This window comes from Rosa chinensis, chromosome 4 (genome assembly GCF_002994745.2).
Source record: "Rosa chinensis cultivar Old Blush chromosome 4, RchiOBHm-V2, whole genome shotgun sequence".
Taxonomy (NCBI): Eukaryota; Viridiplantae; Streptophyta; class Magnoliopsida; order Rosales; family Rosaceae; genus Rosa; species Rosa chinensis.
In genome coordinates, this window is record NC_037091.1 from 53,572,769 (window position 1) to 53,586,568 (window position 13,800).

Sequence of the window (13,800 nt, forward strand, 5' to 3'; positions counted from 1 at the left end):
ACAATTTTTATGAAGAAAGTTTTTCCAAATTTTGTATGTATAAAAAGTCAATTTTCACGACCCCCCTAAATAACATTCATTTCGAAACTAAAATTGATACGAAACCGAATTTCTCGTACAACTACTTATTAAATAGTCTCAATATTCATAATTCAAATATTTGATACTTCTTGGGTTGAAATGTGCATAATGAGAGAGAGTGTGTGTGTGTGTTATTTTGTGGTTGGGGGGGGAGGGGGGTCGTGAAAATTGACTGTTTATACATATAAAAATTGAAAAAACTTCCTTCATAAAATTTGTAGAGCTCATCGATACGATCTCGTACATATATGGAACGCAAAAATCGGAGTTTGTATGAATTAATTATGAATTTTAGAAGAAAGGAGATTTTCGAAACGAACGTTATTTAGGGGGGTAGTGAAAATGACTTTTTATACGTACAAAATTTGGAACAACTTTCTCCATGAAAGTTGTAGAGCTCGTTGATACAATCTTGTGCATATATGGAACGCAAAAATTAGAGTTTGTATGAATTAATTATGAATTTTAGAAGAAAGTGGATTTTCGAAACAAATGTTATTTGGAGCGGTTGTGAAAATTGACTTTTTATACATACAAAATTTGGAAAAACTTTCTTCATAAAAGTTGTGGAGCTCATCGATACGATCTCGTACATATATGGAACGCAAATATCGGAGTTCGTATGAATTAATTATGAATTTTAGAAGAAAGGAGGGGAGAGGAGAGAAAAATAAAAAACAAAAAGAGGAAGGGAGGGGCAAAATAGTCATTTTGGACCAAATTGTGTGAGATTTGAAAGTCTGAGGAGTAACTTGTCGAAATTAGGATAGCAGGGACTGAACTGTCGACTCCCTAAAAGTACAGGGAGTGACCAGTAATTTCCCCTAAAACTAATATGCTCATAACCGCTCACTCGCAACTTATTTTTTCGATCTGTCAGCTCTCACACTCTCGTGGGTTGGAGCTATATCAACCAATGTGAAAATTTTGGGAATTTTATCTACTCAAGGGTCGGCTCCCCTTAGGGACGTATAAGCTTTTAAAAGGTTGACCAGTTTATTTCATGTCGAAATGACGGCGGATCAGGTTAATTTTTGTACACAATACCTATTAATATGCTATAAATAGATGGGTAATGTTAAATTTGTTGATTCCCAATTTTTATTTTTTGGATCGCACAAAATTCTTTTATGTCTACTAATGTGGTATAACTAGTTCATTAGTTGTAATGAGAAGTATACCTTCTATGAGCAACAATATGTAGGAAATAGACTTCATCAAAATCGACCGTAAGATGTTATCATGATAAGAAGAAATAGTTATGATCAAAATTTAAGCTATTTTCATCGTCGTTTAGGTCTAGATGTAGTAGGTCAACCCTAAATCTTAAATACCACATAAAATTAATATGCTCATAACCGCTTACTCGTAACTTATTTTTTCGATCAGTTAGCTCTCATGTTCTTGTGGATAGGAGCTGTATCAATTAATATAAAAATTTTGAGAATTTCATCTCCTCAAGGGTCGGCTCCTCTTAGGGACGTAGAAGCTTTTAAAGGGTTGACCGGTTTATTTCATGTCGAAATGACTATGGTTCAGGTTAATTTTTTCACACATTACCTATTAATATGCTATAAATAGATGGGTGATATCTAATTTCGATTATTTGGATTGCACAAAATTCTTATATGTCTACTAATATAGTTTAACTTGTTTATTAGTTGTATAAAAAAGTATACATTCCATGAGCAACAATGTGAAGGAAATAGATTTTATCAAAATTGACCGTTGGATGTTGTCATGATTAGAAGACATGGTTATGGCCAAAATTTCAGCTATTTTCATCGTCGTTTGGTTCTTGATCCACTAGGTCAACTCTAAACCCTAAATACCACTTAAAACTAATATGCTCATAACCGCTCATTCGCAACTTAGTTTTTTGATCTGTCAACTCTCACACTCTCATGGGTATGAGCTATATCAACTAATATAAAAATTAAAAAAAAATTATCTCATTCTGGTTCAGCTCCCCTTAGGGAGTATATGTGTATAAAGGGTTGATTGCATTATTTAATGTTGAAACGACGGTGAATCGGGTTAATTTTTTTACACATTACCTATTAATTCGCTATAAATAGATGGGTAATGTCAAATTTATTGATTTCCAATTTCAATTATTTGAACTGCACAAAATCCTTATATGTCTACTAATGTAGTCCAACTTTATTAATTGTATCAAAAGTATACTTTCCATGAGCAACAATGTGGAGGAAATAGAGTTTATCAAAATCAACCGTTAGATGTTGTCATGATTAGAAGAAATGGTTATGGTCAAAATTTCAGCTATTTTTGTCGTCGTTTAGGTCTCGATCTACCAGGTCAACTCTAAACCTTAAATACCACATAAAACTAATATGCTCATAACCGCTCATTCACAACTTATTTTTTTTATCTGTCAGCTCTCACACTCTCATGGGTATGAGCTATATCAACTAATATAAAAATTTCAGAAAATTTATCTCCTCGTGATTTAGCTCTCCTTAGGGAAGTTTAGGTGTATAAAAGATTGACCGCTTCATTTGATGTTGAAACGACTGTGGATCGGATTAATTTTTTTACACAATACCTACTAATACGCTATAAATAACTGGATAATGTCAAATTTATTGATTTCTAATTTCGATTATTTGGATTGCATAAAATCTTTATATGTCTATTAATGTGGTCTAACTTATTTATTAGTTGTCTCAAAAAGTATAACTTCCATGAGCAACGATGTGGAGGAAATAGACTTTATCAAAATCGATCGTTGGATGTTGTTTTGATAAGAAGAAATCATTATGGTCAAAATTTCAGTTTTTTCATCATCGTTTGGGTCTCGACTACTAGGTGAGATGTAAAATATATATGCCAAATTTATTAGCCGCTTTTTTAATTCAACTTTGTCTAAGTAATGCAGTTGTTTTTTTAATTTAAAAGATAAAATAGTTTGTTAAAGAAAAAAACAATTATAAGAAAATATAAATTAAAAACATTGAAAATGAGGAAATCGTGCTTTCTGTAAGGAATGCAAATTTTTTTTAATAATCCATTTTTTTAAAATTTATTTTAGTGCTGTAGTGGAAAGGAAAAAAAAAGACTTTAGAAAGAAATAAGAAAAACAAAAACGAGGTTGAGCTAGATATTCATTTTTTTAATTTTATTTCAGTAATGTAGTGGAAAGGGTAAAAAAAAAAGACTATAAAAAGAAATAATTAAAATAAGAAAAACAAAAAAAACGTGGTTGAGCCAGATCGTACCCACACAGCCAAATAGCCTAATCCACTGAGCTGACCATTGTTTGTATAAATTTTTTACGCAGTGTTATACTTTTCACCATTGCCTTTTAAATAGTGGGACCCTGCATTTTTATTCAAATTAGAAAAGCTATGCAAGTCAGCCGGTTTTCCAAAGGAATGGCCATGATTGTCCAAATGAAATCAATGGACCAAAAATATGGTGACGTGCCCGAGCATGCCATGTTTGGAGCATGGTAGAATTTTCGCTAAATGTTTTTATATATCTATGGAACAGAAAATGTATGGTAATAACAAGAGACATGAATCCATGACAAGATAGAGCAAACTTGATGAATGATACTGTACTCAGAAGTCAGAAGTATGAGAAAGTACACTGGCTAAAGCTATTGCTATCACAACTCGTGCCGTTTCAAAATTTATGGCTAAAGCCTAACTTTAGAATTTCTATGTGCTTTGAGTATTCTATACTTTAGTTGATCTTCATACTGGGCAGCTGCTGCACAAGAAAAAAATGGCGGAAGAATCAAATCGGTGGTATTATACATGTATCTACAATCTGCCCCCGATCACTGTCTGTATGTGTCAAGAAGCTCGCATCTTGGGATAGAAATCCTCCCATTAGGATTCGCTTGGTGGTGCTGTAAGAAGCTCTTCCTCTAGCATCAACCATGTTAACTAAGAGATTAGAAGTATGAGGACTGCTCTGGGATGATTCCCATCTGCCTAAGTACCAAAGCTGCTTTTTTCTTAAGGTCATCATCGCTGAGAAATTGGATGAGGATCCTCTCAAACCTCTGCATTACCGGTACACTGATCTTTGTATGTAAAAGGATCTTCTGAAAGAGGTCTAAGGCTTTGGTTTTGGCAGATACAGATCCCTTGTCCAAGACGTGTAGAATGGCAGCCACACCCTGGCTGTCCACGATCACAGCAGTTGATTGTGATCGTGTGCTGTGATCGATAAGCATTGTTTCAAGTGCCATTAGAGCTGCCTCTGCCACACCCGACTCTGTGTCACTCAAAGTCATCACAAGTGGCCTCACCGCATCAGCCTTGACCAGGCAGAAGGTATCTCTTGGTGAACAAGCATCACCGTGAACAGAACATGAACTGAAATTATGTGACGATGCTGGGCAGCACCACATACTGGTGACATGCTTGAGAAAGAAGGGCATGGAGGGCTTGGTTTGTGGTGCCATGATGGTTTCATCAGAGAATGACCGGCTGGTGGAGAGGGATAGCTGGGCAAGTGCAGTTGCTGTTCTCCGCTTAGCTAGTGAGCTGCCCCGTGTCAGTACACGAACTAGTGATGGGTATAGTTCAAGCTTTCCCAACTGCCTCTGAAGATCGGGTTTGGAGGGTTCTGTGTAGCGTAACAGGGCTGCTAGAGCATTCTCCAGTAGAGATGTGCCTTGGTCGGAAGATCCTATGTTCCCACTAATTTCGTCATCCGTGCTGCAAATTACCCCATAAATGGCTTTCAGCGCATCCGATTTTCGGAGTATCTCATCAATGCTACTATCATTCTGAGGAAGCTGGCTGATAATTCCTGCAGCAGCAGATCTTTCTTCGGTATCTGGTGAATTAATGAGGATGGTTGCTAGGTTGGTAATGGCTGTTTCTTTTTCAGGTGACGTTGGTAGTGGAACTCCATCAGGATGACCTTCAGATATGCAATATATAAGTTTCATGACCCACCTTCTCACCTCAGGATGGTCGCTGTAAAGGGATGAAAAGAGCTGAGCAATTGCATCGTTGTCTGTTCGTATTAAATCACGGGCTATCTCTGATTTAGAGCTTAGCTCAACCAGTAGGTGTAAAAACTGAATCTTGGTTTGATCTTCGGCACTGGTCATAATCTCTAACAGCAGACTAACATTGTGCTTGGATTGCAGTTCTTGCAAGCCCTGATATTTTGGTTGCTCAAATTGCTCACTATCTCCAATCAGTTTAGCCAGAATCTCCGCAGCTCCTTGTTTCAAGTGCAGGTCAAACTTGTTAAATGAGATGAGACCAAGCAAATGTGGTATAGTTACAGCATCTTCCAGAAGGCGCTCTACAATCTTGTGGTGTGCTACAAGTTTCTTGATACATTTTAGGCAAGCTGATTTGGATGCTGGGGAGCTGGAAGAGATCATCTGAATTAGATTGTGGATGAATTGCTGTTCTCTTAAGTCATCAATGTTATTCTCCTTCAGTTGTATATTTACCAAGGCTGCAGCCATCAGTGTTCTGGTTTCTCCAGCCGCTGCAAAATGAGACAAAAGGGGATGGTTATGTGTGCAGGAATAGAAAGGTACACAATTTATGATTGACGTCAAGCATATCATTTACCATCGTTGAAGCGAGCTACAAAAGGTTGGAAGTGTCCTGCTTCAGCCATCTTGACAACAAAATGGACATTGGAGGAGAGGTTCTGAAGCACCTTACTAGCTTTTTGAGACACATCTGGGTTATTTATATGGAGTAAAGAAACCACAAGGGGAATACAATCTTTTGTATTTCCCATCTTTTCTGCAAGGCTTTCCTTTTCAGACAACTCCATCAAGACTCCGAGGGCATGGCATTCATTTCCACCTTTACAGATATGCTTCACTATTCTGCGAATGCCTCCTGCTATGACAATAGCTTCCTGAAAGTCGAAGCAACAAGACCACATACATTTAGAATAGATTAAACAATGAAATGGATTTGGGATAAGCAACAAAATATCTTTTTTTTTTCTTTTTTACCTTCTGATCATCATTGTATTTGGCTAGATAGTACAGGCATTTTAATGCTGCACCAGCATTTACCCTATCATCTTTTAAGATTTCCACCAACTTTTTCACAAGCCCTTCCTCTGCAGCTTTGGTCACATATCTGGGCCTTTCCAGGAAAAGTTGCAGATCCTCCAAGGCTTTGTCCTGTTGTGAATGCTCACTGGATTTGATTCTAGGCACTGCAGCTTGGAATTTTAAGTCCATGTCTCTCTCATTCCATTCTTCTATAGAGTTTCGTAGCAAAAGGTTAGGAGTGAGCTCTAAAGATGAAAGCTCCTGTCTGCAGGTGGGGCAGTTCCTCTCTCCTCGTCTGAAGTGTTCCTGAATCGCCTCCCTCTCAAAGCTGTGGCCACAGTGAATTGCTACTGGGTCTGTCATCATCTTGTTGCACAACTGGCATATGAATGAACCAATCGGGTATAGTTGGTGGTGAGTAGAAGCTGTTTCCTCATCAACTGGCCTTGTAACGACTTCGGTACTGTAAAGGAACTCAATCAGTTGAGATAGCTGAAGCGCCTCTGCCTGCTTTTTTTGAGCTTCCATCTCTTCTTTCTCTTGCTTCAGAAGTGCCAACTCATTTTGGACCAAGGATGCACTTGGCCTAGCACCAACAGCTTCAGCAATCTTCTCCAGGAGCTTTTTAGCATTCTCTCTATTCTTCGTATTTTCTGATATTGAAGTCTCCATCTCTGAAGCAATTTTTTCTGTTGCAGCTGCTGACCTGAATTCCATTGATCCCAGATTGTTGATGATCTGGCTAGTCATAGTATTCAAGTTCAGTGCAGTATCAAGATTGACCAGCTGAAATGCGGAGATAGTCTTGGCAATATCTTTAGCTACATCCTCCATCTGCAAGAGAATAGAGTGAGATTTAAGCAAGAGACGGAGGCGGCTTCCACATTTGTAATCCTTGATGATCTTGCTTGCTTTCTTCAATTGCTGGTTCAATGTTGTCAGTGCAGCTCTCGTGGACTCTAAACCAAGTGCATTTTCAACCTTCTGGGCATTTAAGCTGCTAAGGAGGATATTCAGCTCAGAAATGCTCCTGGAGAACTCCAAAAAACTGTCCTTTTCAAACAACATATCCCTTGTTTCGCTAACAAGCCCCATGGTCTGAAACGCCACCTTATTCCACAATTCCTGTAGTACTGCAATTCCAACATCCTCCATTCCGATACTGAAGTCCAGTCCAGACATTTTCTAGTATCTGCTAAATGTATGATATCTATTCCAAGTGTCACTAGGTTCTCATTATGTCAGTCAATTCCGACATAGCCCCCACACAGGTTTATTGGTATCAGACGAGCAATCCTACAAGTATGAAGTAATTTATATAAGAACTCGGAGAGTAAATCCAATGCACTACATTGATCTTTCATCAAAGTCTGTCTTTACCATATGGTCAACTTAAACAAGATATAAGGTGCACTGCAAAACAATTATAATGACAAACTGAATAGTAATGGCTGTTGGCAAAACCCATAATCTGCCTAAAATCTAAAATAAGCTCCAGACCGGACTCTAATCTGCTTCTTATTTACCTTTTAGTATTCTTTTTGGTCGATTTGTATTAATGGGTTCTACGTCTATCCTTCATCCACACAAATCATATCTTACATCACATTTACCAGAATTTAGACAGTATATTCAAGCATGTACATAATTGAAAACTTCAAGTTCAGAAACACACTAGTTAAACAAAGCCCAAAATACTACTGCACAAATTAAAAGAGAGAGAAATTTCCAAAGTGAGTTCCTGACCTCATTTGTAGACCAAATTTATCACACTGGAAATTGATATTCCCAGTTGTATCTTTCAAATTCCTCTTCAAGCCTCTGTTTGAGTTCTTCACACTAGCGCAAGGAGATGGAAGATTACCATTCTGAACTCTTAAGTTTCATCAACCAAACTGCAAGATAGCGAAGCTTTGGTTTTTGACAAAGGTAAGAAGAAGGAAGAAGTGAAACAAGAAACGTCTAGTTGAAGACTTTGATAGTCCTACTGGTCCTTCTATTTTGTACTTATTATTATAGCCCCGGTTGAATTTTTCTCACACTGCTAACAATGAAAAGAAAAGCACAAAAATTTCATTATCTTTTACTCAAACATTAAAAACCCAAGAAGCTTAAACACTGCAGCTTCATCTTCGGTAGCTGGGTCTTTAGTTTGACTTGACCCCAGTGCAATTACGTTTAAGTTATAGCTTAAGGAAGTGACAAAGAAGTCGTCAAAATCAGAATGTGAAAGCTTGAGCTTGCATTTGCTTTGAAATTTCATGTGCAGGACTGATTCCAATTTCTTTGTGATTCATATTAAACTCACATTGTCCAATTGCGCCTTTGCGTCTCTGCGGTGGCAACGACGACGACTGCGACATATGAACATCGGAATGCTTGGTCATCATCACTCTGTTGGGAATTGGGAGTTGAGAGCTACCTTGTTTTTGAGTACGTGTTTTACTTTTGAGTTTTGACCAAGACTGAGGAACACCAGGACGTCAGTCTTTCTTTCGCTTGACGCATTTGCCGGCCATTAGGGGCAGCCAATCGATTGTAAATAGACAAAATCAATAAGTATGTTTCTCCAAAGAAGAAAATCGATGAATATCAATTACCATACCAAGCACAAGAGTGAATAAATGAATGTTCGAATATTTGCGTGACTACACATTATTAAATTGAGCCACCGACAAACAAAGTACATAAACATTGAGCAACATACTGTCATGTTGAAAGTTTTAAGGAATTGAGAGTGTGCTATCCAAGTGATCGCTTTGAGTCCCCTAATACAACTTCAAGGAGCAAAAAATAAAACTAGCCAATGTACTAGTTGCTACGTGCACAATAGAAGAATAAATTGAATTCCTCATAGTTCTACAACCAAAAAAAAAAAAATTTACTAATTTAGTAGAATATCACCAACATTTCGTTGATTTGTTTGTACTTATTTCTTTCTCATTGCTTTTAAGTTGCATGTTAGGTTACCACATAGGGTACGGGAAAAAGTCTAGGTTTGTATAGTAAAATCCTAAAAAGTCATTCCTTATATGCGAGTTGCACAGTCGATTTGTGCACAAGCGACATGGGTTATCTTATAATTGGACAATATGTTTGCAAATGTAGTACTAGTTGCTACAACACATCGAAGAATAAATTGAATTTTTCGTAGTTCTACAAACAGTTGTACAAGCACAAACAAAAAATTACTGATTTGTAGAATACCACCAAAATTTTGTTGATTTGTTTGTACTTTTTTCTTTCTCACTACTTTTTTGTTGCATGTTAGGCTACCACATAGGGTAGGGAAAAAAGTTTAGATTTTTTTTATAATAAAATCCTCTAAAGTCATTCTTTATATGCGAGTTGCACAGTCTATTTGTGCACAAATGACATGGGTTATCTTATTGGACAATATATTTGCAGTTTAGAATGAATATTCAAGATTCTGAAAATCCAAATCCTCTTTGTACATAGGAGACCATGTATAGCTTGATCCTAGTTGGTTGTCTTTTACCCATAGTTGAAAACGTGCGCTAAATAAACATTTTCTCGTACTATCAAAGTTTCAAATAAAATGAAATATTACTAACCAAAGATCAACATTTCCATTTTCAAAGAGGCTCAAATTCTCGAAATATATATGATGGCCATATCCAGTACAAACTATCAAGGCGCCATTGCCTTTAGGGTTTAGGCTGTAGCCCAGCACAAAACAAAGCAAGTGAGAGATATTAAGAAAACAAAATAGCACACACTTAGAAGATTAGACGACTAGTGATTGAAAAGTAACAAGAAGTTAATAAAAATAGGCAGATGATGAGCCTAGATCAAACCCATCGATACCGGAATCCGAAACCGGTGGCATGCTCCCAAAGAGTGGGCTGTGCTGCACAAACTCATTCGAGTCAAAACCCATGTATGACCCACTGGCCAAGGAATCAAACCCATGTGTGGTAGTAGGCTCCGAGAACCCATCAAAGTCCGAGCCCATAACTTCCCCAGGCCCATAACCAGTGGAGGAAACACTTGGAGGCAAAGGTGGAAGCTCATTGTCATGAGACCCGGCTCCATCACCAACAGCACAACCCGAACCGGGTCCGTAAGAGCCATACGACCCGCCGGAAAATGGGTAGGCATCAAACGGGTCCTGAGTGAAAAATGGCTGCTGCTGCTGCTGCTGGCCGTTGTTGTGGGTGGTGATCATCTGCGTTTGGGGTTGGGGAGGGGCGGTGAAGAAGGCTGACATGTCGCGATGAGATTCGTCTGGTGAGATAATGGAGGTGACGGACGAGCCGTGAGGCATGTCGGAGTAGACAAAGTTGGTTCTGGCTTTGGAGCCGCGCATGGAGCGGGCGGCTCGGTCGTAGGCCAAGGCAGCTTCCTCAGCTGTGTCGAAGGTTCCGAGCCAATGCCTTTCCTTGGTGGAAGGGTCTCTTATTTCGGCGGCGTATCGGCCCCACGGCCTCCTCCTCACTCCGAGGAACCTCGTCTCCTGCTGTTGTTGCTGCTGAGGTTGCTGGTTCTGTTGTTGTTGCGGTTTTTTCTTGGACTTTGAGGAAGTGGGGGAGGGAGAGTTGCCGCCTTTTGACGATGAGTTGGTGAAGTACTCCATGGAGAGTGAGAGGGAGGTTGCAGTTAGTAAGTGACTGGGTTTGACGAAAAAGAAAGGTTGGGTTGGAGAAAAGGACAGTAGTCCTAGTTTGGTTTGTCTGGAATTGGATAGAGCAGTAGCAGTGAGGGAATGATTGTAGGCTGTTGCATGTTAGGGGTTTAAATAGCAGATTTATCTACTAATTAATTTTGATTAATTAGATTATTGTGTGTGTTAATAATTACCAGAGTTGCCCTTGAGGTGAGAAATTAAGTATAATTTCGGATTCTCAACAAATGATGAGCAATCTCATGAGTCACTGCATGAAATTATTGGGGCCCTTTTCTGTGCGCGACATCATAAACTCATGCCATAAGCGAATCATCCATGGCTGAGGCACCCTGGCCTGTCACTTCTTCCGTTGCTGCTGCTGTAATCTCCTCCTCCATCGTTTATTTAATTTGCAAGACGAAAACCCTACCTCGCAGCTAGAACCCTAAACAGCAAAATTCATGTTCATCCTTTTGATGTCGGTATGCGCTTATCTTTCTAGCATACACAAATTTATACTAATTAACATATTTTAAGTAAATGACAAATAAATTTGCAAACTCAGCTGAAATGAAATATATATAACGATAACTATATCAGTCTGCAACGCTCGCTCTAGAACTGTCTTTTAATATGAAACCCTAAAATAGATACGCCATTTATTCTTAAAACCTAAATTATAACATGTTTGAAAACAAATTATCACAATGTCAACAGAGGAAGTAAAAAATCATCATCACAGGATCTTATTCCTTTTTTTGCAAATTCTTGATTAGATTTGCGATCTATGGAACTAGAGATACGAGTATTACAATATTAGTAGTTCATGTTTACATATGGAAGATGCATGATTGGCAACTAATTGCCATTATTATTTAGTGGGTGATTCAATATATAACTTTTTGCAAGCTTATGTTGTTAATTATGAAGTTCATTATAATTTGGACTAAATAGTAGGTACTGACCAAAAGTTCTGAGCATCATATCTAACCTAAAGTTTGCTCGCATGTGACCTTGAGAGGAAGAGAGAAGTCTAAGCAGTTGAATATATGATCATCATATACTAATTAATCAAATTAAATCATGGATTATTGTGGTACTAATCAAATCACCGGTATATTATGAGCATGCACGCGTCAGAAAAGCTTTAATCCAAAACCCGAAAAGCTCTGCATTTTGCAAAAGACTAACCTGCACCATATGATTGCTCAGTACATGAAAAATCTAATTATCATTCATTCCCATATGATCATTCAATTGTCAGTACCCATCATTGGTCATCCCTATGCAATTATATGTACAGGCATTTTAATACCACCTTTATCATTTCGAGCATATTCTCTAATCACCATATGGTACATGCACTAATCAATTTTTCTTTAAAATTGACCGAGTTTTATGCATATGTAATTTTTATAACAGTTCTAATTAATTAGAATACTATTTCGGATACTCAAAAGAATAGAAATCTCGTATTAAAAAATAACTGTTTACATACTTTTAGGATCATATACACTTACACCATAAGAATTTAACTAAACTGATATTGTCAGTTAGTAATTTTTATAACAGTTCTAATTAGAAAACTATCTCAGAAACTCAAAAGAATAGAAATCTCGTATTAAAAAAATAAGTGTTTGTATTCCTTTAGGATCATATACACTTACGCTATTGTTAGTTAGATAGATGTATCAACTATATTGATTGTATGATGATATATTTATGATTAATTTATGGAGAAGAAAATAAAGATAGTTTCTCTCATTCAACATTATTTATATAAATTAAATTACTCAACAAATCTTAATGGCACGCCATTTGATATTTATCTTAAATAGTTCAGGATTTAGGACCAAACAAACATGAATTGCTTTAGAGTTTTTTCATATATTCTATATGAGCTTATGGGCTAGAACGTAGGATTACTCAGATGATGAATGTTATGATATCTCTTAGAAATGACTCGCAATATATAATCTTGCTATTCGATTAGACATTTCGCTCTAAAATATGATATGATAGGATAATATTACCTATATATAATAGGGAAACAAACGTATAGATTATCATGTTACTCTTATACAATGCATATGGAGACTTTTACGTACTTGGAACACATTGGGGAATATAATTATCTCAGCCACGTGCATCCAATTTTGAGCTTAATATAATGATATGTTCCACACCCCCTTTCCCAACTTTCAAACCAAAAGGCTTCGTTTTCTAACTTGTTTAATTCCATGGAAATGGCTTTTTCCTCTTTTATTTTTTTTGCCGAATTTTGGAGCGTCCTTTGCTGCTCATGAATATGAACATATAGACCTCCAAATGAGGGAAAGCCATGTTGGGTTGCATGTGAGAGAGGGACACAAAGGGCAAGCTTTTTTGAAGAAAACAATCACTAGAAAGACCTACTTAATAAACAAACTACTAGATATTAGAGGGTTTTGTTAATTTTACATTTATCAAGCTAAGCTAGTGAGACTTGACCCAAATGGAGGACCCCATGCATTACTAATTGGCCTTTCGGTACACAGTATATGTAAATTCACTTTTTAAGACATAGTTTAGTGCATGTAATTATTGTAATTTTCAACTTAATTGATTCCAATTTAAGACCAATGCTGGCCTGTGGATAACGAAAACTAGAAAGAAAGGTACTAAATTTTCATACCTTAATGAACACACATAGTCAGCTGACTGTAAATTATTGAAGGTGGTAGTTCAGAACCACGCATACTCTAGTCTTCTATCTTATCCTTTCAAATACATTTTGAGAAGTTCTTGTAACTTCTGCTAATTGCAATGAACTTTAATCTTAAATAAGACTATCATTGTGCGAAGAACACTCACCACAATCACACAAATACCATATGAGTGTTTGTAATTCAGTGATATTGAGCATTCCATTCAAATCTGAAATCTGTTTCCTTTGCATGGCCTTAATGTAACCAAGAAGTCACACATATGAAGTAGAAATATGTACATACAAACCCATTTAATAGATACTTCTAGGCTATATTTTCATTTCCAAACAATTAAAGTCTTCCCGCCAATAGTACACTGGAACTATCTA

General features: G+C 37.2%; 2 protein-coding genes across 2 annotated transcripts; both read right to left on the reverse strand.

Moving 5' to 3' along the window:
• Nucleotides 1-3,588: 3,588 nt before the first annotated feature.
• LOC112197372 (U-box domain-containing protein 44) lies at nt 3,589-8,098 on the reverse strand. The gene is made up of 4 exons (XM_024338007.2): nt 7,844-8,098; nt 6,053-7,393; nt 5,655-5,952; nt 3,589-5,568 (listed from the first exon to the last, which is right to left on the reverse strand). Exons 2-4 carry the CDS (start codon nt 7,277-7,279, stop codon nt 4,004-4,006), a joined length of 3,090 nt encoding a protein of 1,029 aa, XP_024193775.1. The 5' UTR covers nt 7,280-7,393; nt 7,844-8,098; the 3' UTR covers nt 3,589-4,003.
• Nucleotides 8,099-9,707: 1,609 nt separating this feature from the next.
• On the reverse strand, nt 9,708-10,810 carry LOC112195770 (ethylene-responsive transcription factor LEP). Its single transcript, XM_024335968.2, has one exon. The coding sequence runs from the start codon at nt 10,692-10,694 to the stop codon at nt 9,879-9,881; it is 816 nt and encodes a 271-aa protein (XP_024191736.1). The 5' UTR covers nt 10,695-10,810; the 3' UTR covers nt 9,708-9,878.
• Between the last annotated feature and the right edge of the window lie 2,990 nt (nt 10,811-13,800).

Bases quoted from the DNA above. Each gene is read 5' to 3' on its own strand.
- LOC112197372 (XM_024338007.2), bottom strand. From the start codon at position 7,279: ATGTCTGGACTGGACTTCAGTATCGGAATGGAGGATGTTGGAATTGCA. The intron at 5,953-6,052 runs GTAAAAAAGAAA...TTCGACTTTCAG, and splicing joins AATACAATGATGATCAGAAG to GAAGCTATTGTCATAGCAGG. The intron at 5,569-5,654 runs GTAAATGATATG...CTCATTTTGCAG, and splicing joins TGTAGCTCGCTTCAACGATG to CGGCTGGAGAAACCAGAACA.
- LOC112195770 (XM_024335968.2), bottom strand. From the start codon at position 10,694: ATGGAGTACTTCACCAACTCATCGTCAAAAGGCGGCAACTCTCCCTCC.